At 36.9% G+C, this 25,070-nt stretch overlaps 1 protein-coding gene across 5 annotated transcripts in view; it reads left to right on the top strand.

Annotated features, from left to right (window-relative positions):
- The window catches only part of arhgap32b (Rho GTPase activating protein 32b), a 116,387-nt gene that overhangs the window by 85,660 nt on the left and 5,657 nt on the right, over positions 1–25,070 (top strand). For 2 of the 5 annotated variants that reach the window (XM_079847260.1, XM_079847263.1), the window contains 17 exons: positions 1,129–1,221; positions 1,332–1,454; positions 1,570–1,647; positions 4,000–4,081; positions 5,563–5,613; positions 6,440–6,514; positions 11,602–11,751; positions 13,765–13,867; positions 14,662–14,806; positions 16,009–16,091; positions 16,376–16,483; positions 16,620–16,765; positions 17,026–17,227; positions 17,366–17,511; positions 17,682–17,756; positions 17,850–18,620; positions 21,476–22,065. In XM_079847260.1, coding sequence (XP_079703386.1) covers positions 1,129–1,221; positions 1,332–1,454; positions 1,570–1,647; positions 4,000–4,081; positions 5,563–5,613; positions 6,440–6,514; positions 11,602–11,751; positions 13,765–13,867; positions 14,662–14,806; positions 16,009–16,091; positions 16,376–16,483; positions 16,620–16,765; positions 17,026–17,227; positions 17,366–17,511; positions 17,682–17,756; positions 17,850–18,620; positions 21,476–22,065 — 3,021 coding nt within the window. Of the gene's footprint in view, positions 1–1,128; positions 1,222–1,331; positions 1,455–1,569; positions 1,648–3,999; positions 4,082–5,562; positions 5,614–6,439; positions 6,515–9,505; positions 9,650–11,601; positions 11,752–13,764; positions 13,868–14,661; positions 14,807–16,008; positions 16,092–16,375; positions 16,484–16,619; positions 16,766–17,025; positions 17,228–17,365; positions 17,512–17,681; positions 17,757–17,849; positions 18,621–21,475; positions 22,066–25,070 lie in introns of those variants that run through there. The other 3 variants (XM_079847261.1, XM_079847262.1, XM_079847264.1) reach the window with 3 other exon arrangements.

Here is a 25,070-nt window from a genome sequence, read left to right as displayed (position 1 = left end):
TCTGTGGATCATGAATAAAATCTTATAGGCTTTCACTGGTACATCTCCTGTTTTCTCTCGTAGGCTGTTCACCAGTCACCAAAACCCTTGCTTTTCATATTTATTAAACTGATATATACACTCTGTCATCAAACCCCTTATTTAGGGGTTATTATAAAGTTTAGGTAAGAAACAGCATTTTTTTAATAGAAATCTTTTGTAACATTTAAATGTCTTCACTGTCCCAAACTGGGATATGGAGCATCACAAAACCACATGCTGACGTTTTATAGAGCAACTTAAATTAGCTTCCAAAATTAACTGACGGTAAAGAAATGCTCTTTAATTTTCTCTGCCTAAAAAAATACTATGTAAAACACACAAAGAAACACTTTATTTAGGACTGCTGTTGGTTTGGTGCTGTGAAATTGGCTTTTTTTTATTTTATTTTTTTTTTAACACTTGCAGGTTTTAACATTTTGCTCTTTGCTGATGAGCTGACATCCTACTGTCTCTGTTTTCCACTAGGAAATTTTTAGACTAAGCTGTATGTAATGGGGTTTAAATAGGCTGTAAAGTTTTAGAAAGAGATGTGTGGTAGAGCACTTTTATTAGACAGATCTTTTGAGCTGTATAAATATGAGACCACTCCACCCCTCCTCTTGCTATATTAGTTTTTATGCAAGCTGTGTGGAAGTATAATTCAGATCATTTTATATTTGTGTGCAGCTTCATCCCTTTTAAAGTAACCACAGTCACCAAACATATACTCTGAAAAACAATGACAGACTGTTATGCCTCAAATAAATGTAAGCAAAGCGTCTTTCACTGAAGAGACTAGCATTGCTTTTGAGAATGTGTAGAAACAAGAACAGTTGTTTTCATGAGTTACTTAAATATACATAGATTTTTCTACAAGTTTAATGTGAACTATGCCGAAACTCTGCTTAGTTTTTTAACCGGAAAGCTGCATTCCGTATACCTACCCTACCATTTTATAATGAGAAAGTATGCAAACTCTAACCATTCGTTCTTCAAGTTGTGCGCCTTTAACTTCCCTGTAAAAATACTCTGTATTTATAGAATTACCCCCTTGGAAGCTGTTACACTTGCTTAACCCTCCCTCTCTTGCTCTTTTTCTCCCAACAGGCAGTTTCCCAGATGCTGATGGCTTACCTCTCCCGTCTCTCAGCGATTGCTGATAACAAGATCAACTGTGGGCCTGCCCTCACATGGATGGAGGTACAGATTTTTTATGCCAGCTGAGAGAGCTGATTGGCTGCTTTTTATTTACATGAATAATGAGTGAGGATGAGGGATGTTCCCTGAATATAATTCATCTCTTTCTCCAGGTTGACAACAAAGGGAATCACTTGCTGGTGCATGAGGAGTCATCCATAAATGTTCCAGCTATCGCAGCGGCCCACGTGATCAAGCGCTACATTGCCCAGGCTGCTGATGAGCTGTCATTTGAGGTGACTGGGCTAAAAATGAAGATAGATTAATGCAGTATTGAAGATCTGTGATTGCCATACTAATAACAGTTATTTTGTGAAGAATGCTGTTGATAATTTTCTCTTTCTCTGTCAGGTGGGGGATATTGTTTCTGTAATAGACATGCCACCCAAAGAGGACACCACCTGGTGGAGAGGAAAACATGGTTTCCAGGTTTGTTACATGTGATTTAGTCCTTTACTTTAAGTGTACATGGCAGCTCAGAAATTGCAGGTAGAGTCCCCCTGGAGCAACAGACGGTTAAGTGCTTTCACAGTGATCATAGCTCTTCAGTCTCTAATAAAAGTTGAACCTGCAAACTATGGTGGTGCCAGCCCTACTCTTTAATCACTTGGCTGCTATGGAGGAACTAGCACTGTACCTCAAATAATAACAATGTAAATGAATTAATATAAAATAATGAAATAATAAATCACCAAATATAATAAATCAAATTGACAATAAACAGACATATGAAATGACATCTTATTTAAAATGATAATTAAATGTTATACATTAATGCATCACTTTCAAATTGACCAACAAAATTACTGTTATCAGTGTAAAATATGGTTTGTTTGTGAAACGACACTAGTTTAATAGCAGAGCTTGGCTCATCATTCACTTCTGTATATGAGTACACAAACCCACTCGTGAGTCACTTCACATTCTGCCAACCTGCCAAACCATTCTCTCTCATTGCCCCACAAGCATATGTCGCCTTTATTTTGCCCTGTCAGTATACAGTGCTTTTGGCCCTGCGCAGTGAGACTGGCTCATGGTGGCATATGTGTGCTGGATCCACCGGGGGGCAGTCTGACGTTGAGCTCTGCCAGGCTACAGCTGGGTCAGGTAGCCAGCATCTGTCTGGAGGGAGCATGAGTACACAGCAGTGCCAGCTGTCACCACCAAATTACCACACTCTGATGTCAGCAGGGTCTCAGGGAATGTCAGAAATCTGATGTTGAAGAGACTGAGCTTGTCAAAAAAATGTCTGAGATTGTTGACAAAGTCAAGGTTATACTAATAGACATGGTTAATGTTTTCTGCAAGATAAGCTCTTATGACTCAGAAAACCAAGGCTTTTGTTATGATCTTGATTCATAAGTAATCTTCAATTGGTTTGTAGATGATAGAATGATAAAATGTTGTAAATCATGGCAAGCATGTTAGTTTGTCTCTGTGTGTTCTTATTTTTTCATGTTTGTGTGTGTGAGAAACTGCTGAACTTTGAATCTTCATTTATATTCTTTTATCTGCAGGTTTACAAGATGCACGGCCCTTGAAATGTATAATCCTTGGTGTTTTTCTAAGATTTTGTACCTTAATATGATACTGGAATTTTATAATGGCGTAGATTTGGATTTGTTTTCATCCCAAAAAGTACCTCAGTAACAGCACTGGACTTAAAAGTTTGTCATACATGCAGTATTTCTAAGGGGATTAAGGCTCCAAAAAGGACTCAACAAAAAGTTTTTTTTTGTTTTTTTTTTACATTGGCTTGACATCAGATCATCATAATTAGCAACGACAAAATATAATATAACACAGGAAACCAAACTTTTAAGTTTGCAACCATAAAAATAATTACTTAATTATTAAGATTTTAGACTAATGCAAGAATGTAATCCTGTCACAATATTTCATCCCGTTTTCTATCAGCTTAACTTCCAACCCAACTTCAGTTTCATACACTACAAATCAAAAGTTTGGGGTCAGTAAAAACAAATAAAATTTAACAAGAATGCATGAAAAATGTTCTTTTGAACTTTCTATTCATCAAAGAGTCCTGAAATAAAATGTCGAGTTTCCACAAAAAAAAATATTAAGAAGCACCACTGATTTTAAAATTGATAATAATAAGACATGTTTTTGAACACGAAATCACCATATTAGAATGATTTCTGAAGGATCCATTCAGCTTTGCCATCACAAGAATAAATTACATCTGAAAATATGTAAAAAAAAAAAAAAAAAAAAAAAATGTATATTGTAATATTTCACAATATTACTGTTTTACTGTATTGTTGATCACAAATTCAGCGTTGATGTGCGTAAGAGACTTCTTTCAAAAACATAAAAAAAATATTTTTACATTATTCTCAGCTGTTTTACATTAGTTAAATATCATTCTAGATGTGCTTATGCAGAACATGGAAGCATATCCCAACTAATAGATGCCTGTTTCCATCATGCTGTACACTTCTTGATCATTTCAGGAGCTCAAAATATAAGCATAGTTTGGGCTACATCTTCGACTAGATATTGTCAAATGATTGTTCATTAAAAAGTCAAATTGTCAGAGTTCACCCTTCTCCTTATTTTAGCTTTGTAGTTTGTCTCAAGAATAATTATTATAACATATTGATACTGTAATATTTTGTGTAATGATGACATGCTATTTTCTGATTGTGACTAAGTGCTGGGGCAGCTCATCAGTTCTTATGCAGAGTGATATGATGAAGCCTTGGCATGTCTGTCTCCAGAGAGAGATGGAGCTTTTCAAACCTTCTCTGCTCTTCACAGGTTGGCTTCTTTCCCAGCGAGTGTGTGGAGCTGATAAACGACAAGGTCCCACAGTCTGTCACCAACTCGGTGCCAAAACCAGGTACCACAAAGCACACACGCACATACACACACCTCAAATCCTGCTGGGACAGCTCATCAGTTCTTCTGCTCACGTCTGTATTAACTATCCCAAAACAGCTTACTTCCACTGCTGGGCATTATAAACTGCACTAACTGAGCAATCATCATCAGGAAACAAACTACAAGGTCACACTTGCTGTTCATAAGCATTAAGATTCTCCCTGAGGCTGTTGGGCTTTTGTAAAGATGCAGGTTTTTAAAGGCTAGCTTGTTACTCATGTGTTGCAGTGAGATATTAATCGTGTTTGAGAGAAAGAGAGAGTCATTGGGAACAAAGTTTACAAGTGACGTGTTGAATCAGCCACGGATGGAGTCTGTGTGGTGTGTGTACTTGAGTGAAATGGAACAGGTGCTGACTTGAGCCTCTGGGTCCTGTTGCATGAATCAGAAATCTTCAAACCTCCATGAAGAAAAGACTACAAGCTGTGTCCTTGGGAAGGGTGCAACTGCTTTTCAAGAAAGTGTCACTTTAGATTTCAACACATTGGGTGTGAGACAAGGTTTTCAGATCTCGAAGCACATCATCAACACACTGCATGGGAAATTTGTGGTTCGCTCCCAGTCCACATTCTCTCTCTCTCTCCCCCCTCCTCACATAGAACCCTTTGACCCTCTTCATTTATCACATTCATAGTTAAATGTGTTGTGCTGTTGTTTGATTTCATTCCTAATGGTTTGTTGTGTGTATGTGCCTTAAATGTATATCACACACTATGGTGCAGCATGGTAAGATTTATCCCACGCCATCTCACTGGCAGAGTACTCGAATATCAAAAGAAACAACTTGATTCATAGACATCTCAAATGGACTGTTGCTGGCTTTCACAATCCTAACACGAGTAATACATTTAGTCATATTTGGAGTGGCTGTGGACCATGCAGACTGCTTTATGACCAGTCAATGTACATCATGACTTGGACTAACTGGCCTACCAAGCCCTCTGGAGACTTATCCATCAACTTCAGCCGTTTCTGTTTGGTTTCGGCCTTCTTGTGTATCAAATCGGTGCTTATTGGCATCTGCAGAAGGGTGAATCATCATCATGACTCATCAGACCAATCAGAATGCTGGCTTGCATTAAGTGGGCGGGAGGGCTTTTTGGCACATAATTTTGTGGGAGTAATATTATCACAGAGATGCAATGACATGGCACAGCACAATCAGCCCGGAAAAGAGTGTGCTCTTGGGCGTAATTGCAGCAATGCTTTTTACTGTTTCATGATTAAGGGCAACGCAAGAAAAAAATGAGGTACGCAGAGTTTATATGATTAGCTTTCACACTGCAGATCCTTTTTGCTGGGGTTTAGCTCAATTTTACTGCTTGCTTGTACACCACCTACTGACTCTGTGCTATGTGTTTGGAATGTATGTTGCATTGCTTTGCACTTATTGCATGTGTGATATGTTATTTGACCATGCTTCCTCCACTGCTCCCTCAGCGTCCCCCTGCTCTGGTCTGCGGCCGGCCTCCTGGAGTCTGTTCCCACCCTGTGCGTGCTGGTATATTCTCCCCAACGTTAAAGGGCTAGTTCACCCAACAACAAAAAACAGTCATCATGTTCTCATCTTTATGTTGTTCCAGACCTGTATGACTTTCTTTTTAAAAAAGGAACATTAGAATCATTTTATTAACCCATTTGTTTGTTTTTAGTTTTTTAGCTTTATTTGCTTTATATTTTATTTTTGGAGCTGAAAAGACTTTCTTTCTTTAATGCTAGTTATAGATTTGTTTCAGAAAAAGTCATACCAGTTTGTAATGACATGAGGCCAAGTAAATGATGACCATTTCATTTTTGTTTTAACCATCCCTTCAAATACATACAAACAGACAAACATGTCGTCACACACCCATCTCTCTCTCTCTCTCTCTCTCTCTCTCTCTCTCTCTCTCTCTCTCTCTCTCTCTCTCTCTCTCTCTCTCTCTCTCTCTCTCTCTCTCTCTCTCTCTCACACACTCACTCTCACACACACACACACACATTTTCTCACTATCTTTCTTTTATCACAATTTCACCCTGTATGCATCAGTTGTTCTTTGGCAGAATAATAAAACTGTTTCTCTTGCATTGCAGCTTAGAGCACTCTCATCCATGATAGACTAGTGTTTGTCTTCACATGAATTTTACTGCACCAGCTTGTATCATTTATGGCACCTTCAGAACTGTTGTGAAATTTTCTTAATGGACAGGAAATGTGGAGTGAGGGGAAAACTCCTAAAAGATTTCTAAGCTAATAGAGCTGCATGTGCAGCTGTTGTTCTCATGTTCTCTAACTCATGGTACCTCCCTCTCCCCTTCTCTACTCTTCGGCATGCAGATTTGGAGATGGAGAGTATAAAGCAGGACAGTGCATGGGCACCCGACCCATTAAACCCCTACAGGCTGAGCTCAGGTAGACCAAACTGTTTATCCATGTACTACGTCTAACACGGACTAACCCCAAACTCTCCTGTGCATCTCCGCACAGTCGCCTGCTGCTCACGGGGGCTCTGAACACTACTGGCACTCCATAGCATTGGTATAATTTAGTTTCACTGGTCTTTCCTAACACCATGTGTTACCTATATAGGATCTGGTGCAAGCACAACAAATATGGAGTCTTGTTTTCCACTTTTCACTTCACACTCCTCTGGTGTCTGTGACTTTGACCCATGTCTTGTAGATTTACCCTGATAGCACTCTCTTTCTCTCTGTCTTGACCTGCATTTGAAAGCATGTGATTGTTTATCAGTGTTTTTGCATTTTATTTGACTGTAGTGCTGCCATACCACCAATCAGTCTCTTTTTGAAGACATGCATGATATTTAGGCTGTCAAGCAATATTAGTGATTTAGTTTTAAATTGATCAGTATTAGACAATTTTGGATAGTTTAATTGTGCATGCTCTTCTCTCCTTTTTTACATTTAGATTACCTTTGCAAGTATTAAACGCTCACTTAAAAATTGAGCTAATAGTTTAAAAACAGTTAAAAAAATTGAGCTAATAGTTTAAAAACAGTTAAAAATAATCTTCAATTTTTCATACTTTCAATTATAATGTGATGCCTAATTTCACTTTAAATCCTGTAACATGATTGATTTTAGATTGTAGGGTTTTATTTTTTATTTATTTAAATAAGAGTTTTAATGTCTGCTATTTATTGCTTATTATACATTATTATTGCATTATAATGGAAGAATATCACCAATAATGGATATTTCATTGTTTTTGCTCATTGTCCCTATTTTTACATTTGTTATCTTTGCCATCATTAAATGGTCACTTCAAATTAACATTTGAAAACGAATAATTTAATAACATTGCTAAATGTAATCTTTAGCAAATCCAAGAATGCATTTATTTTTCATACACTGTAATGTTATTTATAAACTTAACTTGATTGATTTGTAGTTTTTTTATTTTATTTTTTGTATGCAAAATAGTGTCGAATTTTAATGTATGCTATTTATCAGGTATCGGCCATAATATGAAAATAATTATCAGTATCAACCAGAATTTTAATGTCAGTGTGTCAATTCTATTTTGACTAAGTCTACATTTTAATGTCTCTGTATTCAAAAAGAGGTTTGTGACGTCAATTTATGGCCCAGTTTGTCTGCTCTTTCAAGTGCCCCACATTGTGTTTTCCAGAAAGCCCCATTGTGAAGTTATTTTGCAACACACTCAATGGCTGTTTTACATGACCCTGGTTGAAAAAGGCTATAAAATAATCCCAGCTTTGTCCACTGGCAATATGAACTACAGTCTCTCCATGGTTACTCAAGCACATTCTTGTGTTCAGCCTTTGTGCATGCTCAAATACAGCATACCTCTCCGCTCCCCTGCAGAGCTTCAGCCAAGCAACAAATGCCTATCACATAACACAAAACACCTTATGAATCATTCACCTCATTAAGCAAATGCCCTGTGTAAATGGTTAACCTCATAATGTCCTATCGGGCAGGTGGTGTAACAGTGATAAAGGTTGCTGGGAGTTTTATAGCATGAATAGGGCATAATCTAGGTTATGAAAATGCCTCAAATATAATCTTTTTTTTTGTTTTGTACAGACTTCTTATACTCGGCCGTAGCAGGTGCTGCTCCAGATGTAGTTCCCTTAGCTCTCTCTCACTTCCTAACTTCCTTGTGGGGTAACAATGTCTTCCTCTCAGTGGAGTAAAGGGCAGCTGCCTCTGTGAACAAGCCAAGACAGCTGGAAGGAACTGTGAGAGAACGAGAGACAAACTGTGTTAGGTTTACATAGCAATATGTGTCCGTTCATCCTTCAGGGGATTGTGTACTTCTACTTCCTTACTGGCCTGTTCTGAAAACAGACTTTTATATGAACTTCTATTAGCTGTTGGGTTGGGAGACTGGTTTATTGTTGTTTGTTGTACTCGTACACATTCCTATTAACACTTTTTGATGGTTTATGAAGTTAGCAGATATGATTTGAATGTAGTGCGCAAGGTTTGTTGGTTTTCCAAATCCCTTTGCTCTTGTATATGTATGCGTCTATATATGTACACACACATACACTACCATGCTAAAGTTTGGGTCAATATTATTTTTATATAATATAAATGAACTTTTATTAATCTTTAAAAAAAGGATGCATCTAACTGATCAAAAGTGACAGTAAATACATTGAGAATGTTGAAAAAGATTTGTTTCAAATAAATACTGAAAGAAACATGTAAAAGAGTATCAGGGATTCCACAGAAATATTAAGCAGCAATATTATACTGAATATTATTTCAGCATTGATGAGAAGAAATGTTTCTTGAAAACCAAATCAGCATATTAGTGTGTGTGTGTGTGTGTATCACAGTGATAACATCACTGGGTCAGCGTTACCTTGCAAAACACGTATCTCTGTGTTTAGCCACAAACCTGTTGCTTTAGAGTTCAGACAAGGTTGTCTTTGTCAATTCCTTATGGCTGTTCTATGTCAATCTGGGTTGTAAAAGCTGAATGGAACATGGCCTTGGCTAATAAGAATGAGTTTCTTTAGAAAGTGAATTGTTGTTGCCCTGGTGGTGTAGTCAAATGAAATGTATGCATCTTTGTTTGACTTGTTGCTTTTTTATAGTTTTATTTATAAGTTACTTATTATAAGTCTTGTTTAGGCTATAGCCTATTAGAACATCAAAGGAATCAGCTGTGTTGTACTGCCATTGTTTTTTAAACCACATTCATCACTCGACATTGGATATTTGATAAAATGCAGCAGCCTTCAGGCTGAAACTGACATTCTCTGGGTTTTGCGGCCGCTCACGCCCCGATCTCTGCATTAGAAGCCAACGCTGTTGAAAGCTGATATTAGGGGCTGGACAAACTCAGACAGAGGAGGGAAAAAGCAATGAGGAAAGAATGCATGCTGACTATTAGCTTTTACCGGCTGGCAGGGAGAGCGAGAGAAAAACCAGTTTGTGATGATCCTTCACCATTGTGTCTCAAGCTCTCTATAGCAGCTGCAGCCTGACAAACTTAAAAATACTCAAGCACTGTTTTCTGTCCTTTTTTTAATGGATATTTAACATTGAGGTAAGTTATGAAGTTGCCTTTTTAGTGCTAATGCAGTTTGCTAAACTATTTCAGACTTGTAGATGTGGCTGAAGTGCATTTAATGGCAAATTTGCGTAGGAATTATTTAGGGTTTGTTCATTTGCTCCGCTGAAAAATAAGTGTTACAAATATTTGTACACTGGTTTTAATTTGCGATACATTGCGATACAAGACTTTTCTCTTCTAATCGTCTTTCTCAATAGACTTTGTATACGCTGATGTCTGTAACAAAGTCATTTTTGTATTATAATTGAGTGATTTTATGGCTAAAGCCAGAGAAATTCATGGTAAGTCATCTGAACTCACATAAAAAGAGTTTCAAAACAAAGCTAAGCTTTGATTTGGAGGTAAAAAAGTAAAGAAATACCGTGAATGTGTCAGTCAATCACGTTGCACTGTGACGTCATCAGTGTCTCCTCGGTAGAAGTTAAGTGCAGCCTGCAGGAAACACTCATTCTTCAATAACAAACAGCCTTCTTGCCGCTTCTGTGAACTTCAACACATGCCCTGTATTTGGTTTGTTGTGGTGTTCAGAATAAGAGGATCTGTGAAATGCGTGGTGTGGCAGTTACTTTATTGGCTCTTGAAAAGTAGAACAGGAAATTCCTACAACAGCTCTTTTTATTATCAACCTCGACTGGATATGAAAAGGATTAATTGCCTTCAGAGCAGTTGCAACTGCTTGTTGGAGAAATTTCAATATCTTTTACGAAGAAAAATATTGAGTAATGTTCCTTTTTAAAAGGTAAAGACACAAAGGAACAGATGAGATCACAGCTGGCAGATGTCCCCTTGCCACGTCCACTGTGGTTTTAGCATGCAAAGGATCACACATCTTTTAAATCAGCAGGGAGTTAAATTGGTGAAATAAACAACTGTGTGATATTTGCAATTATTTTGCTAATAATTTTGACTTTCTACTGCTAAATCCACCACATGTGCCCACACAAACATAAACACAGATTCTGGAATCCCAGCTGCATTTGTAATGGCTCTGAAACTGTTTCTGGCAACAGATTGTTTGCTGATTCATACAGCTTCATTATGCAAACAGTTCTTGGGTTTGTAATATTTAAGCTTGCTAATATTTTATGAGAAGCAATGAAAACAACCCAAGTTAAATGAGCAGTTGCAATACAGGTTTTTATAGCAAATCCAGTGGAATTATTTTGATGCAGTTGTGTTCCTGTTAAATCTTTGGAATTTCTCGTTTGATACTTTTCCTCTGTGGCGTCCAAGAGTTTCTCATGCAAATTCTAGGTCAGGCTGCTGATTTTTGACCACTGACAGGCAGTTACTGTCGGTGTAATGTCAACGCAAGCTGCTCTGGAGACCAAACAGCTTGAGACGTCCTTCCTGCTTCTTGGCCTCCTTCAAAAATAAAATGAAAGGAAGTATTTATTGCTTTAAGAAGACTTTCACAGATGTTCTATGTCAGCCACTCTTCAACAGGCGTTTTTCTCCCAAACCTGAGCTCAAGTTTCAATATCATGAATCATTCATAGTTGATTATATTATAATGTACTTTGGTTTCTATAACAGTTACATGGATCCACAGAGAATTAAATTTAAGAAGTTAAATTTAAAAAGTTTTATTTTGCTCTACCAGATGTAGAACAAACACCAAGAGATGGAGGATGTACTTGGAGGAAATAAGTAATTTTTGAGTAATTCAAGCAACACTTACAATGTAGGATTTGAGAAATTCCTTCAGTAAAGCATAATGCATAAACTCATTATTCTCACACAACCCAGTGATTTTATTTTTCATTTCATAAGATCTTGGCTCGCTCACATGGTGTGGTTGGCACTGGCCTGTGTTGTTAAAATGCATTTTCTTTTTGGGGTGGTCATGTATTGTTGCGCTGCTTGTGGTATTCCCTGACATGAATATGTATTTAAATCTGTGTATTTTCTTTTGTTTCTTTCAGTGTCCAAGAAGCACGGGAAACTGATCACTTTTCTGCGCACATTCATGAAGTCCAGGCCGACCAAGCAGAAACTGAAGCAAAGAGGTATCCTCAGGGAGAGGGTGTTTGGCTGTGACCTAGGAGAGCATCTTCTCAACTCTGGCCATGATGGTGAGCTTTGTCCGTTCTGGTCCTACTCAAACTCACGGCCGTGCTCCAGACGGTGCTTGACACTAGTTTCTTTGACACTGTGTGTGGGTGGGCTGGAAAGCATAGCTAACCCCCTCCTCTAGATTCACCCTTGGATCTGCCTGCATGGGTTGCTATGCCAATGGATTGGCTTAAAGGGGTCTAAAGGTCAGTAGAAATGGTTAGGGGGCCGTGTCTGGAGATTTCTTCCCCATTGATTCAAAGCTCCCTGGCAGCCTTCAGCATTTGCTCCATTTGTTTGACTTGAAATCCTCCCTGAGCCATTGCCTGCCCTTACAATCTAAGCCTTGTCCTTTTCAAACAGGATCCGCGCAACTTGGTGCGACTGCTCGACCATTACATTTAGAAGGGAATCAGAAACCCATCACTTTTATTAAAATGCTTAAGAATGGACATTCCTTCCCTGAGGATGCAAGTGTCCTCAAACTGGAAATTCCAGGAATTTTTTAAAAATGTGTTCTGCTACAAAAGGTCACTCATTGAATTGGGTTATATAGATGATAATGTTTAGGTTTACTACCTAGATCTGAAGCTTTCACTGCCCTCTCCCATCCACGAGCACACACAGCTTTAAAGTGTTTGTAAAACAGTTAATGGCAGACTGTGTACTCTTCGTCTCAGACTCTCTGATCTCAGAGGAAAGTGAGACGACATGGCCAAACAATTTGTTCAAGAAGTGAGTCATTAGTATGGATCAGTCATACTAACGTAAAACTCTGCAGACCTCCCTGCAATGCACTTAAACATATTAATCACATTTTTTCCCTTTTTCAGTTGGTGCCATTAGGATGTTTGCCACTGATGTAACGTGCAGAATTTTTTGAAAGGGCTCCAAAAATATGCTGGCCGAATCAAGCCATTAGTTTTGTTGTTTGCAGATATTACCACTACCCAAAAACCACTGTCTTTTTGTGCAACAAACACTACCATTCAAAAGTATGGATTAGTAAAATAATTTTTTAAAGAAATTAATACTTTAATTCAGCAACGACACATTACATTGATCGAAAGTGGCAATAAATACATTTATAATGTAACAAAACAATGTATTTTTTCAAAATATTTTCTTTTGAGCGTTCTGTTCTGTTCAAATTTGATAATAAGAAATGTTTCTTGAGCACCAAATCAGCGTATTAGAATGATTTCATGTGACTGAACTTTTGGAATGTATTACATTTTAAATATAATGAATTATTTGCGTAGACAACTGGAAATTATACAGCTATAATTTAACTCCATCACAGTTAAAAATTCATAAAAACATTGTTGTGATTTCCAAACCATTGTGACTGATGCTTCCAAGACTATCACAAGCCATTCACAATTTTCACAATTTATATTTAAATCAGGAGACTAAATGTTTGTGTACAAGGCATAAAAATGCATGTACATGATCAATAAACATAAAATACACTGACAATGTATTACTGGCCTTATAAGGGCAAGTGACAGCTCCATCAACTGCCCTGAAACACACTCACACTCACAATGGCCCCAGGTCATCCTTATTGTGAAGCGCTGAATGATTTTTGGGATGGCTTAGAGACAGAATTTTCTTGCATTTTTAAGGATTTTGTGCTTCAGACTGCTATGTCAGGAATGAAGATGAACAGCAGCCTCTGAAAGCCTTGGAATCGCTCATCTGTCGGATAAACTTTGTCAAGACTAGAAGGCCAGTCAGGGTTGTCTGTGACTATGATTCCTCTGGGTGAAATATTGCAAGGTCGCATTGGAGGTCTGGAGTTTGTCTAATGCCACTGGAGCAAATGTGAACCTATTACCTCTGCTTACAGTATATAGGAGAGCACGGATTTGTTATCTGACAATCGGACCTGTGCTACGGCTTATTTATAGTTTACAAAATCGAAGATTTGCTGCACAGAATCTAGCATTCTATTCTATTGGCATTTTGACAAGCCTCTCACATTATGTGCCAAAAAGGATGCTTCAATAACATTTTGTCTAAACCTCTAGTCCCTCAGGTACTCAAGAGCTGCACTGAGTTCATTGAGAAGCATGGAGTGGTTGATGGAATGTACCGTCTCTCTGGGATTGCCTCCAACATTCAGAAGCTGCGGTGAGACATAAACATACTTCTCAAATTTCAAGTAGTAGAGATAGGGATTTATCACACTGCTTTAGAGACTCTGAATGCAATGGCTGAACATTAAGCTGTTGCTAATTACATTTTGTAATGGGAATGTTTGTATTCTCAAATACAGCAGGAAATGAGTGGACTCAGAGAGAGATTAGATGGGGTTTATTACCACGTCCAGGAAAGTTGACTTGTTCACTTGGCCAGTTAACACGTTTTTCCTCCCCTCTGTGTTTCTAAATGTACTTTTTAAATTTAAAGTTAATGTTACATTACCTTTCCAAAGTTGGGGTTTGGTAAAAAATGTTTTGCATGTTTTTGATAGAAGTCACTTATGGTAAGCATAAGTGACTTCTTTCAAAAACATGCAAAACATTTTTGTCCTGCAGTGCATTCATTTGTTTAAAAATACAGTAAAAAGAGTAATTTTGTGAAATATTTATACAGTTTTTAAAATAGGCTAACTGTTTACTAGTTTTATATATTTTAAAATATTTTTTCAGGATTCTTTGATGAATGAAGTTGAAAAAAAACAGCATTCATTTGCAGTAGAAATATTTTGTAACATTATAAATGCCTTTACTGCCAATTTTTGACCCCAAACTTTGGTGTATTAGTATATTTAACTATATATTATATTTACTATATTTACTATTTACTACTACTATATTACAATTTTATGTGCATCCAGCCCCCCCCCCCCCCCTCTCTCTCTCTCTCTCTCTCTCTCTCTCTCACTCACTCTCTCTCTCTCTCTCTCATTCTCTCTTTTTTAGGCATGAATTTGACTCTGAACAGATCCCAGATCTGACAAAAGATGTTTACATTCAGGACATACACTGTGTGGGCTCCCTGTGCAAGCTTTACTTTCGAGAGCTTCCCAACCCACTTCTCACCTACCAGCTGTATGAGAAATTCTCGGTAAGTGTTTTAAACGACAGGCCTTTAAAGGGGTGGTATAATGCCCTTTTCCCAAGATGTAAAATAAGTCTCTGATGTCCCCAGAGTGTGTATGTGAAGTTTTAGCTCAAAATACCCCACAGATATTTTTATACAGAATGTTAAAATTGTCACTTTTTGAGGGTGAGCAAAAACGCACCGTTTTGTGTCTGTTCCTTTAAATGCAAATGAGCTGCTGCTGGAGGCACAGAGGGCGGAGCTTCAACAGCTTGCACTCACACAGACATACACTGAAAATTTCAAACACTTTTAGCCTTTAATGTTCAAACTGGATTCAGATGGAGAGACTCAAGAAGAACATGTAGAAGCAACAGGACATTTCTGAATGGTTAGTTGATGAATTTATGTAGTGTATGTGTAGTTATCTTCTAGTCATTGATTAGCATATTCTGTCATGATAATCTACACATCGTGTTCGGGGGCGGGGTTTATGTAAATATAAGGGTTTATGATGTCACTAACCCGGGAGGAAGCTCGTGTAGTCCCTACCAGTCGTTTGTTGTAGTCCTTAAAAAGCGATTTCTTTAAAAGCAAATATCTCCCTTTGCTTTGAACTTTAAGCATCGTAACTTTGCAGATGTTGTTTATGCTCAAACAGAAACATTACACACTAACTAAAGTTAAAAAAGTGAAATCATAATCAACCACACCTTTTAAAGAGCCTTTTCTCAGACATACACTCTTTGTCATACAAATAGCTTCAGCTGAGAGCACCTATTTTACTAGAACAACCATGATATCATAACCTTTTTAGTTCTTGGTGTGATAAACTGGCAAAACAGTGCAGTAGTCATTGAAGGTTTGATACTATTTGTTCTATTGATTGCTTTTAATGAGCTAAATGAATGGTTTGTTTCTTAGAGCCCTGCTCCTTAGAGCCAAGAGCCGCTCACAAGGAGTTTAGCTCCATGCCAAACACAGTACTGACATTTACAGCATCTCGTGATAAGTCACTGCAAATGAAAAAAAAGGGACAGAGTAAAGACTGCATAAATGTTTTCTGGTTGCTATGGAAGCAGTAAAACTATAATGCACAGGAAATGGGACTGACCATGTGCTCTTCACTCTGCAGTACAGTGTGAACATGGGTTTAAATATTTTTGTTGGTTTGAGCTGCTCTAGATGCAGTGACCCTGATTAACACCCGCTCTTCTCCTTTTTAGGAGGCTGTGTCAGCAGCCACTGATGAGGAGAGGCTGATCAAAATACATGATGTCATTCAGCAGCTGCCGCCCCCACATTATAGGTTTGTAAATGACCACAGTGCCCTCTGTTGGTTGCCAGAGGATTTGCAGTTCTCTTCAAAAGCCACATTTTTCCAATGTTAGAGCTTTTTTAATAATCTACTGCATTAAGCGTACTAATTATATTACAAATGCAGTTCAAGTACGTCTATGACTGAGGAAAATGTAGGCTGTTATTACAACATTGCTCACGTAAATGAGTTTGCTCCTGAATCGAGTGCATAGTTAGCGTCTGATTTTAATGCATCAGTAGGTTTAATGTTTTGTATTTATATTTCTCTCGTAGGACCCTCGAGTTTCTTATGAGGCATCTTTCCCACTTAGCAACCTTCAGCTATGTAACAAACATGCATACAAAGAATTTGGCCATCGTTTGGGCCCCAAACTTACTGAGGTACGATCTCTGCATGATGCAACGGTTTTCATACAATGTGAAAACAGATATACTTCTTGATACAATTTTTAAAATTATAAATATAAAAAACGTACTATTTGTAACTAATATTTTATTTTTATTCTAAACTAAAAAGGTCAAAGCAAATAGAATCTGCTTGCTTCAGCGGAACAGCTGCCTTTATGGAGGTCCGGATTCAGTCGGTTGTGGTGGAGTTCATCCTCAACCATGTGGATGTTCTCTTCAGCCCCAAACTGAGCTCACTCATACGAGAGGGAACAGGTATGGACACAAACAGATTTTAACGGATTATGAAGATGAAATTAATACTCAAGGCACTGAAGTGAAGTAAAAAGCTTTTAATTTGCTGGGCTAAATCATTAAAAACTGTTAAAAGTGTAGATCTACATGTTTTGGCTGCACAGCCTTCTTCGGGATACATATCAATTGTCCAAAAAAGTATTTTGTTTAAACAGCATTTGTTTAATTTTTTCTTTTTTTTAATTGCTACATTTTCATCACAAATGTCTTTGTCTTCTTAGGACACAATTCTTTGTCTCGGCCTAAATCTTTGCTGGTACCCTCTCCATCCACAAAGCTGCTAACACTAGAAGAGGCACAGGCACGTACCCAGGCCCAGATCAACTCGCCCATCACTGCAGACAGCAAGTACATAGAGGTGGGAGAGGGTCCTGCAGCCTTACAGGGAAAATTCCACACAGTCATTGAATTCCCCACTGAGAGGTATGATTTAAGATTTAAATAATAATGAGATTTAAAATCTACAACCTTGTCAGTGTTTCTGTTGTCATAAAGAGACCAACTGAGTGCCTGTTATTTTCATAGAGATACATTTTGTGCCTCTTATCATTTGTTACCTAGGAAAAGGCAGCCCATAAAGTCTAAAAAGTCTCCAGTCGGCAGTTGGCGGTCTTTTTTCAACTTGGGCAAGTCTTCCTCGATGTCTAAACGCAAACTACACCGCAATCCCAGTGAACCAAATGAACTCAAGGCCATGGCATTGGCTGGTTAGTGTTGTGCCATTTTCTCATCTCAGAATGTCAGATGGTCATTATCACAAAATAAACCCAGTGGTTAATCAGGTCTTACATCATGCCAAAGGGGTTCATTTTGTGGTAATGTCATGTAAAAGCAATTTGTATTAACTCTTTGTTCCCACTTTATTTTCACTGTTCAGGAGGAAGAGGAGACACCAGTACTCTTCGGTCTGCCAAAAGTGAAGAATCTCTCACCTCTCTGCATAACGTTGAAGGTAACAGAATTCTAAATCTCAAAAAATGCTCAGAATAAACTTTTAAATCAACCATTGTGAAATGACGACTTTCCTTCTTTTCCTTTAACACAGGAGAGTCTAAGGTTTACAGGCCACGCAGACCTCGCTCCAGCAGTGATGCTCTCTCTGCTTCTTTCAATGGTGACCTGCTGGATAGCAGGCAACACTGTAACTCGTATGACAACCTGGACCAAGGGGACAGTGATGGGGATGATGGTCCAATTTGTGTGCCTGCTCTCATCTCCCCACCCCGTTCCGCTGATGATGTGGACCTGAGCCCCCCTGACATTGGCATGGCCTCTTTAGATTTTGACCCCATGTCTTTTCAATGTAGCCTTCCTCTGGCAGAGACTTCCATTTTGTCACTTGACGTAGATGCAAACAGTCTAAAGAGGAGTCAGGGCAGTGGCAGTGGCTCAGAGCCGGTCTCGCCAGTAAGAGCTAAAGTTGCAAGCTTTTCTTTGTCTCCAGTCCACAGTCCAGCCTTAAAGGATAGAAATAAACTGCCCCCTGCATCTGTCTCAGAGAAAACTCCTCTTCAGTCAATTGAGAGCAGTGAGAGGTCAGCTGTAATGGCTCCTCTAAGCATCTCTGAATCAGCTGCCTCCATTCTAAGAAAAGGACCAGAGAGAACTGTGCTTCAGCCCTCTTCCCCTCCATCTTCTCTCGACTCTCCTGCAAAATTGAGCTCTCTGTCAAGAACCACTGATCTGCCCCTGAGTGAAGCCATTCAACAAGAGCTTCTTTCTAAAGCTGCAACCTTTGAGAGTAAAGAAAGTAAAGACATATCAAGCATTGACTGTTCAGAGACACCACAGGTCACCTGCTCTCAAGAGCAGCCAGGTAAGCTGTACTAAAACACAGAGATATGATAGCTTAAATTTATATTGTTTCTTGAGTCATTGACTTTTTTTGTCCTAAATTACTTAAATACGCCTCTATGATAAGCATGTTTTTTAAATGGCAGGGTCATAGAGCTGTTTCACAATCATAATGAAGAATACTGCCTCATTTAAAAGACTGAAATTCATGAAAAGAAAACTTAAACATTTTGACAACCTTTTATTGTTTCTCTCATAAGCCATTTATATATATATATATATATAAAAAAAAAACTCCAAATCAAAGTCATGTGGTGTGCCATGCAGGAAAAAAACACAAAACAGGAAATTGTCATAGAGAGGACCCCTGCAACTCTTATAACTGTGTATCAAGAATATCAGATACCAGAATACCCGATCCATAAGTCTTATACAATTTCATGTCAAAGCAAAGTTGTAATGTTTTGGTGTGACTCCCCAAAAATGTAATGATATTTTTGAATGTAATAATTTATATATTTCGTCTGTGTGTGTATATATATATATATATATATATATATATATATATATATATATATATATATATATATATATATATATATATATATATATATATATATATATATATATACCATCCATACCTTTCCAAAAAATTTGAATATCATGGAAAAGTTTATTTATTTCCATAATTCCATTCAGAACGTTAAACTTCCATAGATTATAGATTCAGGGCCCACAACTTAAACGATTTCAAGTATTTAGTTGTTTAGTTGTACATAATTTGGGCTTCCAGCTCATAAAACCCACGAAAACAGGATTTCAAAAAATTAGAATATTACATGAAATCACACAGTAATTACACAGTGATACATCACACAGTAATTACACAGTGATACCATGGACATTGAACCAGGTTTTGATTCTTTTGGCAGTGTGGGCAGGTGCAAATCCAATAGAAAAAATGTATCCCTGATATATATCAGGGATACATTTTTTCTATTGGCCCAGTCAGACCGGTTCAGATTTTTACTTGCCCGGTCAAAATGCACAAAAAGTTATTGTTTTCCCTCGTTTTCCTTGTAAACAGTGCTTTAAGATTTTTAGGTAGGTCTAACAGGTAGGATATATACAGAACTGAATAAAGTTATAAAGAATAAAGAATAAAGGCTTTTAAAGCCTGAATAAAGGCTTTTAAATAATAAAACAACTTAATTTAAGTGAACTTAAAACAATCTTCACATAAACCCATTATAATAAATGTCACATTTACCTGTGCCCTTTAATATTAAAGGGCACAGGTAAATGTGACATTTATTATAATGGGTTTATGTGAAGATTGTTTTAAGTTCACTTAAATTAAGTTGTTTTATTATTTAAAAGGCTAATAAATGTTAAAAATTAATAGCTTTTAATAATACTGTAATTATGAATGGCTATAATGAATGTCTAAAATTGAGAAAAAAGAAATCAGTAGCAGTATTGGTATCGGTGATGCCTTCTTTCATAAATAGATGCCATTAAACAAATATAGGCTACTGTTTTTGTTTCTACATTAATTTGGAGATTACATGTGGAATTATTACAATATAAAAATATATTAACTTTAATGTTAGGTTTTATTAATCTGGGTTAATTACAGAAAAATGTGCTATTTTTTTTTTTATTTTTTTTATTTTTTATCGATTTGACAGCACTAATATATTAGGGCTGTGGTTAGAATATCGATACAACCATACATCGTCATTAACTCCTGACGATACGCGTATTGATACAGCAGCTGCCGTATCGATTCTGCTGGCTTTTGAATGTAGCTAATTATCACATGACGTCGATTGGCATCAATTTTAGGAACCCGAGCAGCAGCGCGAGACATTCAAAATGGATAAAAGGATTTTGCCACTGCCGACAAAAGTAAAATAAAAAATTTGGGAGAATTTGGGGTTTTACACTAAACTGGAGAGTCAGACATTAGTGAGTCATGCGATATGCAAGAACTGCAAAACAAAAGTTAAGTACTCCGGCAACACGAAGAGCTTCTCTCTGCATATGGCAAGACATCATCCAGACCAGCCAGCCCTGGTCGTAGCAGGTAGCAGCACACACTTGTCATCTCAGAAGCAGCCAAAGTTGCCTGATGCTTTAATCTCAAAACTCCCACCCACACTTTAGTGCTCTCAAAAGATTACAAATGCATTAATGCGCTTCATATGTCAGGATTTACAGCCATACAGCGTTGTCGAGAATAACGGCTTCAGACAATTGACAATATAATTGTCATTTCAGTTATTGAGGCAGAGACTTTAAAAGCAGAAGGAAGAGTCATTCTAACCTTTTTAACACAGGACCTAACCTTTCTTATTTCATTTAACTCATTTATTTTTAATTTTTTTATGACAAATACAAAATAGTTTTTCAGTTATCACAACTGTTATAACACTGGTTATTCAATAAACAGATATTACTGGTACTAAACTCTGCTCAAAAGAAATTTAAATTCCAAATTGATCCATATCGTATCATAGCTTTAGTTTTGCGTTGCGTATCGTGACATTGTTGGTGATACACAGCCCTAATATATATATATATATATATATATATATATATATATATATACACACACACACTAACATGTCATTGACCCTGATGCTACTGTGAAATGATCCTCTAAGGTACACTGTTTAAATTTCATAAGATAATTATTTGATTTTTCAGGTTTAGTTCACCAGGCTTTTACCAGTAACGCTTTGCATGAGTGCCCTCAATGTAGAGAAATCTGTCCACAATCTGTAGAAATTTAACATTTCCCCTCTCTTACCTTTCTCGTGAACATTAGCCTGCCTGCCTTGTTTGAGTTCCCTCTGTTTTGTCCATCCATAGGAGCCGTAGTTCTGGACTCACCAAAGGGCAATGTCCCTGTCAGCTCTGTGTCCCTCATCCCTCCCCCTCCCCCACCAAAGAACGCTGCCCGCATGCTTGCACTAGCTCTAGCTGAATCTGCCCAGCAGGCCTCCATTCTGTCTCAGAGGCAATCCTCTGGACCCCCTACACCAGTGTCCCCTCTTAAGCCACAAGAGTTACTGGACACCCTGGACTGGCCTCCTGCTCCTTCCTTGTTATCACAGCCATCCCTGGAGGAAGCTGCAGTCTCAAAGATATCTTCTCCTACGTCTTCACCACCATCCACCCCACCTGAAAAACTAACTCACTCAGTCAGTCTTCACCTTAACACAGCTGATAGTGGGAAGCCATCTAGCATTTCCTGCAACAACCAGGATGTTGTCTCACCAGAGAGCCCAAGCCAGAATGCTATGCCTTCTAGTCAACCTTCTCAAGTTTCTCAGACACAAAAAAGCCCAGAGAGGCAGCAGCCTGCTGTGGGCCAGACCCCTGTGAGCACAGCCAAAACCACAAGCACCACACCAACTATCAGCAGCAAGGATGCTGTCATTCAACAACCCAGCTCTGAGGTATGTAGTGGCACATGCAGGGATGTCAGTCGCACTAGTACTTAGATGCCAAGGTTAAACGTTACATTGTTATAAATATTCATTAGGGCTGCACAATATTGAAGAAAAATGTGATATCCTATAACTTGTTAAATAACGGAATATTCGATATGCGATATTGTTAATGGTTTAAGTTTGTAAAATAAATTATTTAAATATATTTAAAAACTAAAAATGATATAACCAGCATACATGTTTCACATTCTTTTTGTGAAAAGAGAGCATCCCTACAACTTCTAAAAGTGAACTGCAGTTTTTTACTTTAGCATTAGCTACATAAAAACTAGGGCTGTCACTAACGATTATTTTGCGATTACTAGAGTAATCAGATATTTTTTGTGGTAATAAAAATAGACCTAAGCAAAGACATAAGCCTTTAAAATGACCTAAAATACATATATATAAACGAGGCAATAATATTTGGTTCAAATAAAGTATCAAAAGCAAGCAATTATATGGTTTTATAGAACAACACTGTTAGCATACATGACATACATAATATAAGCAATCATAATATTTACATTATGTATTATAACAAATGCCTGCAGAGGGCGCCAATGGCCTGGGGATTGTTGTTTACAACACAAAACATGATCAAATCCTTGTTTAATATTGGCCAAACAACATTTAATTCAAATGTTCACTTAATCTTTAATATTTGGCCACTTATTTACGATAGAAATGTTACAGCCACTGTAATCTCTTGAACAGGAATATGTGGACATCAAAACATGCAAACTCAGAGCAAGGATTTAAACTTCTATTTGGAAATTGCAATGAACAACAGTTTGCATATTTGAAAACATGAATGATTGTGTATATGTATTTGTGTGTGTGTGTGTGTGTGTGTGTGTGTGTGTGTGTGTGTGTGTGTGTGTATATATATATATATATATATATATATATATATATATATATATATATATATATATATATATATATATATATATACAGTGCAATGCATAAGTGAATACACCCATGCTAAAGTTGACTAAAAAGAGGAATAAAAAATCATATTTTGGAAATTGAACTTAATGCCTTAATTTAAAAAATTAGGAAAAATCCAACCTTTAAGGACACCAATTTTCTTTGTGAATGAATAATGTATCGTAAATAAATAAATGTTCTTCCTTAAAATACATGGTGCATAAGTGAGTACACCCCTGTGTTAAATTCCCATAGAGGCAGGCAGATTTTTATTTTTTAAAATTTATGTATATAATTTATGTATATAATTTATGTGTGTGTATATATATATATATATATATATATATATATATATATATATATATATATATATATATATATATAAATATATAAATATATAAATATATATATATATATATATATATATATATATATATAAATATATATAGTATGTGTATATATATACATAAATAAATAATTTTTTATTAAACACAAAAATAATTTTGTGATATATTTAAGGTAGGAAATTTACAAAATATCTTCACGGAACATGATCTTTACTTAATATCCTAAGTATTTTTTGCATTGATAATTGAAATTGATAATTTTGACACATACAATGTATTATTGGCTATTGCCACAAATATACCTGTGCACCTTATGACTGGTTTTGTGGTCCAGGGTCATATATATATATATATATATATATATACACCCTCAGGGCATATATTTATTTGATTGAATCGCAGCCTATGTGAATTGACAATAGCACTATGCTGTACTATGGTTTTTAAATGGTTTTAATACATTGTGCAGCCTTAGAAAACGGTCTAATAATGCGGTTCATGGATTCTCGTCCTTGGAATGTGCCACTTCTGGTATTTTGCCGGTTACCCAGCAAGGGTAAATTGCAATCTAGGATTTTTTTACATAGAGTACTCTAATTTAATTGAGGAATTGTGACAGCCCTAATAAAAAGTTAGTGTCATTTTAACATAAGTGTAAACCATGGGTATTTAGGATTTCAGGTAGGCCTACATTAGATTGATTTAAGAGAAATTGAATAATCAAATTTAAAAATAAAACACTGCTTAGTCGTCACTGTACTTAATTGATTCTTATTAAAGCTACAAAAGTTATTCCGTCAAGAGCAGTATGTGATTTTTCTCTTTGTCTTTTGTTTTTTGATTAATATTAAGCACACAGACTGAAGCAGGTTTATTAGGCTGCTGTCACTTTAAGAGCTACACAGATCCAATATATTGTTACACACGCGCTTGCTTTCTCAACTATTTACTCCACTTAAGACATAGCTGACTGTGTTTACATGAATACTTACCAAGACGGGCATTTTGACATAATTTTGTGTGTATATGGCCATATACGCTGCAGAAGAGAACTGAAATCAGGATTACGCAAGAGACAGCTTCCTGTGCGCGTGAGTAGGCCCTACTTCGCTTATTGCGCCTAATAACATTAAGCATATCACATGTATGTAACAGTCATGTGTCCAGTCTACTCTGTGCTGTCTGCGTTGACCTAAAACTTAGACTTTTTGTAATCTTTTGACGTATAAAATCATTCAGTTATCGTAAGCCATTGCGATATGCATATCTCAATATGTACACTTGTGATATTGCTATCATTTCAATATATCGTGCAGCCCTTATATTGATCATCCAGGTCTTTACCATTGTAAGTTCAAATTTCGAAAAGCATGTTATTAACCCTCTCGGGTCTGAGGTGTTTTCTGGGCCCTGGAGGTGTTCTGACATGCTCTGATATTTGTGCTTATTTCTGTTACTTGTAACATTTTCATGGCTAAAGTCTGATTACACTGTATTCAGCACAAACTCTGTTACAATAATATGTGAGCAGCATCTGTGTAAAAGTTTGTAGTTTTGAGAAAATTAAGTTTATGTGTGGTTTGTAGGGGAAAAAAATAAAGTCACTGAAATAAGGCCATAAAACCCATACTGAATATTTGTTCACAAGGCATTTGATTGTGAATATTGTATAATGTAGTCTAGAATTTTAGC

This window comes from Squalius cephalus (assembly GCF_949319135.1).
Source record: "Squalius cephalus genome assembly, chromosome: 17".
NCBI classification, from domain to species: domain Eukaryota; kingdom Metazoa; phylum Chordata; class Actinopteri; order Cypriniformes; family Leuciscidae; genus Squalius; species Squalius cephalus.
Note: the sequence above shows the minus strand (reverse complement) of the source record. Positions and strands in the feature narration are given on the sequence as shown.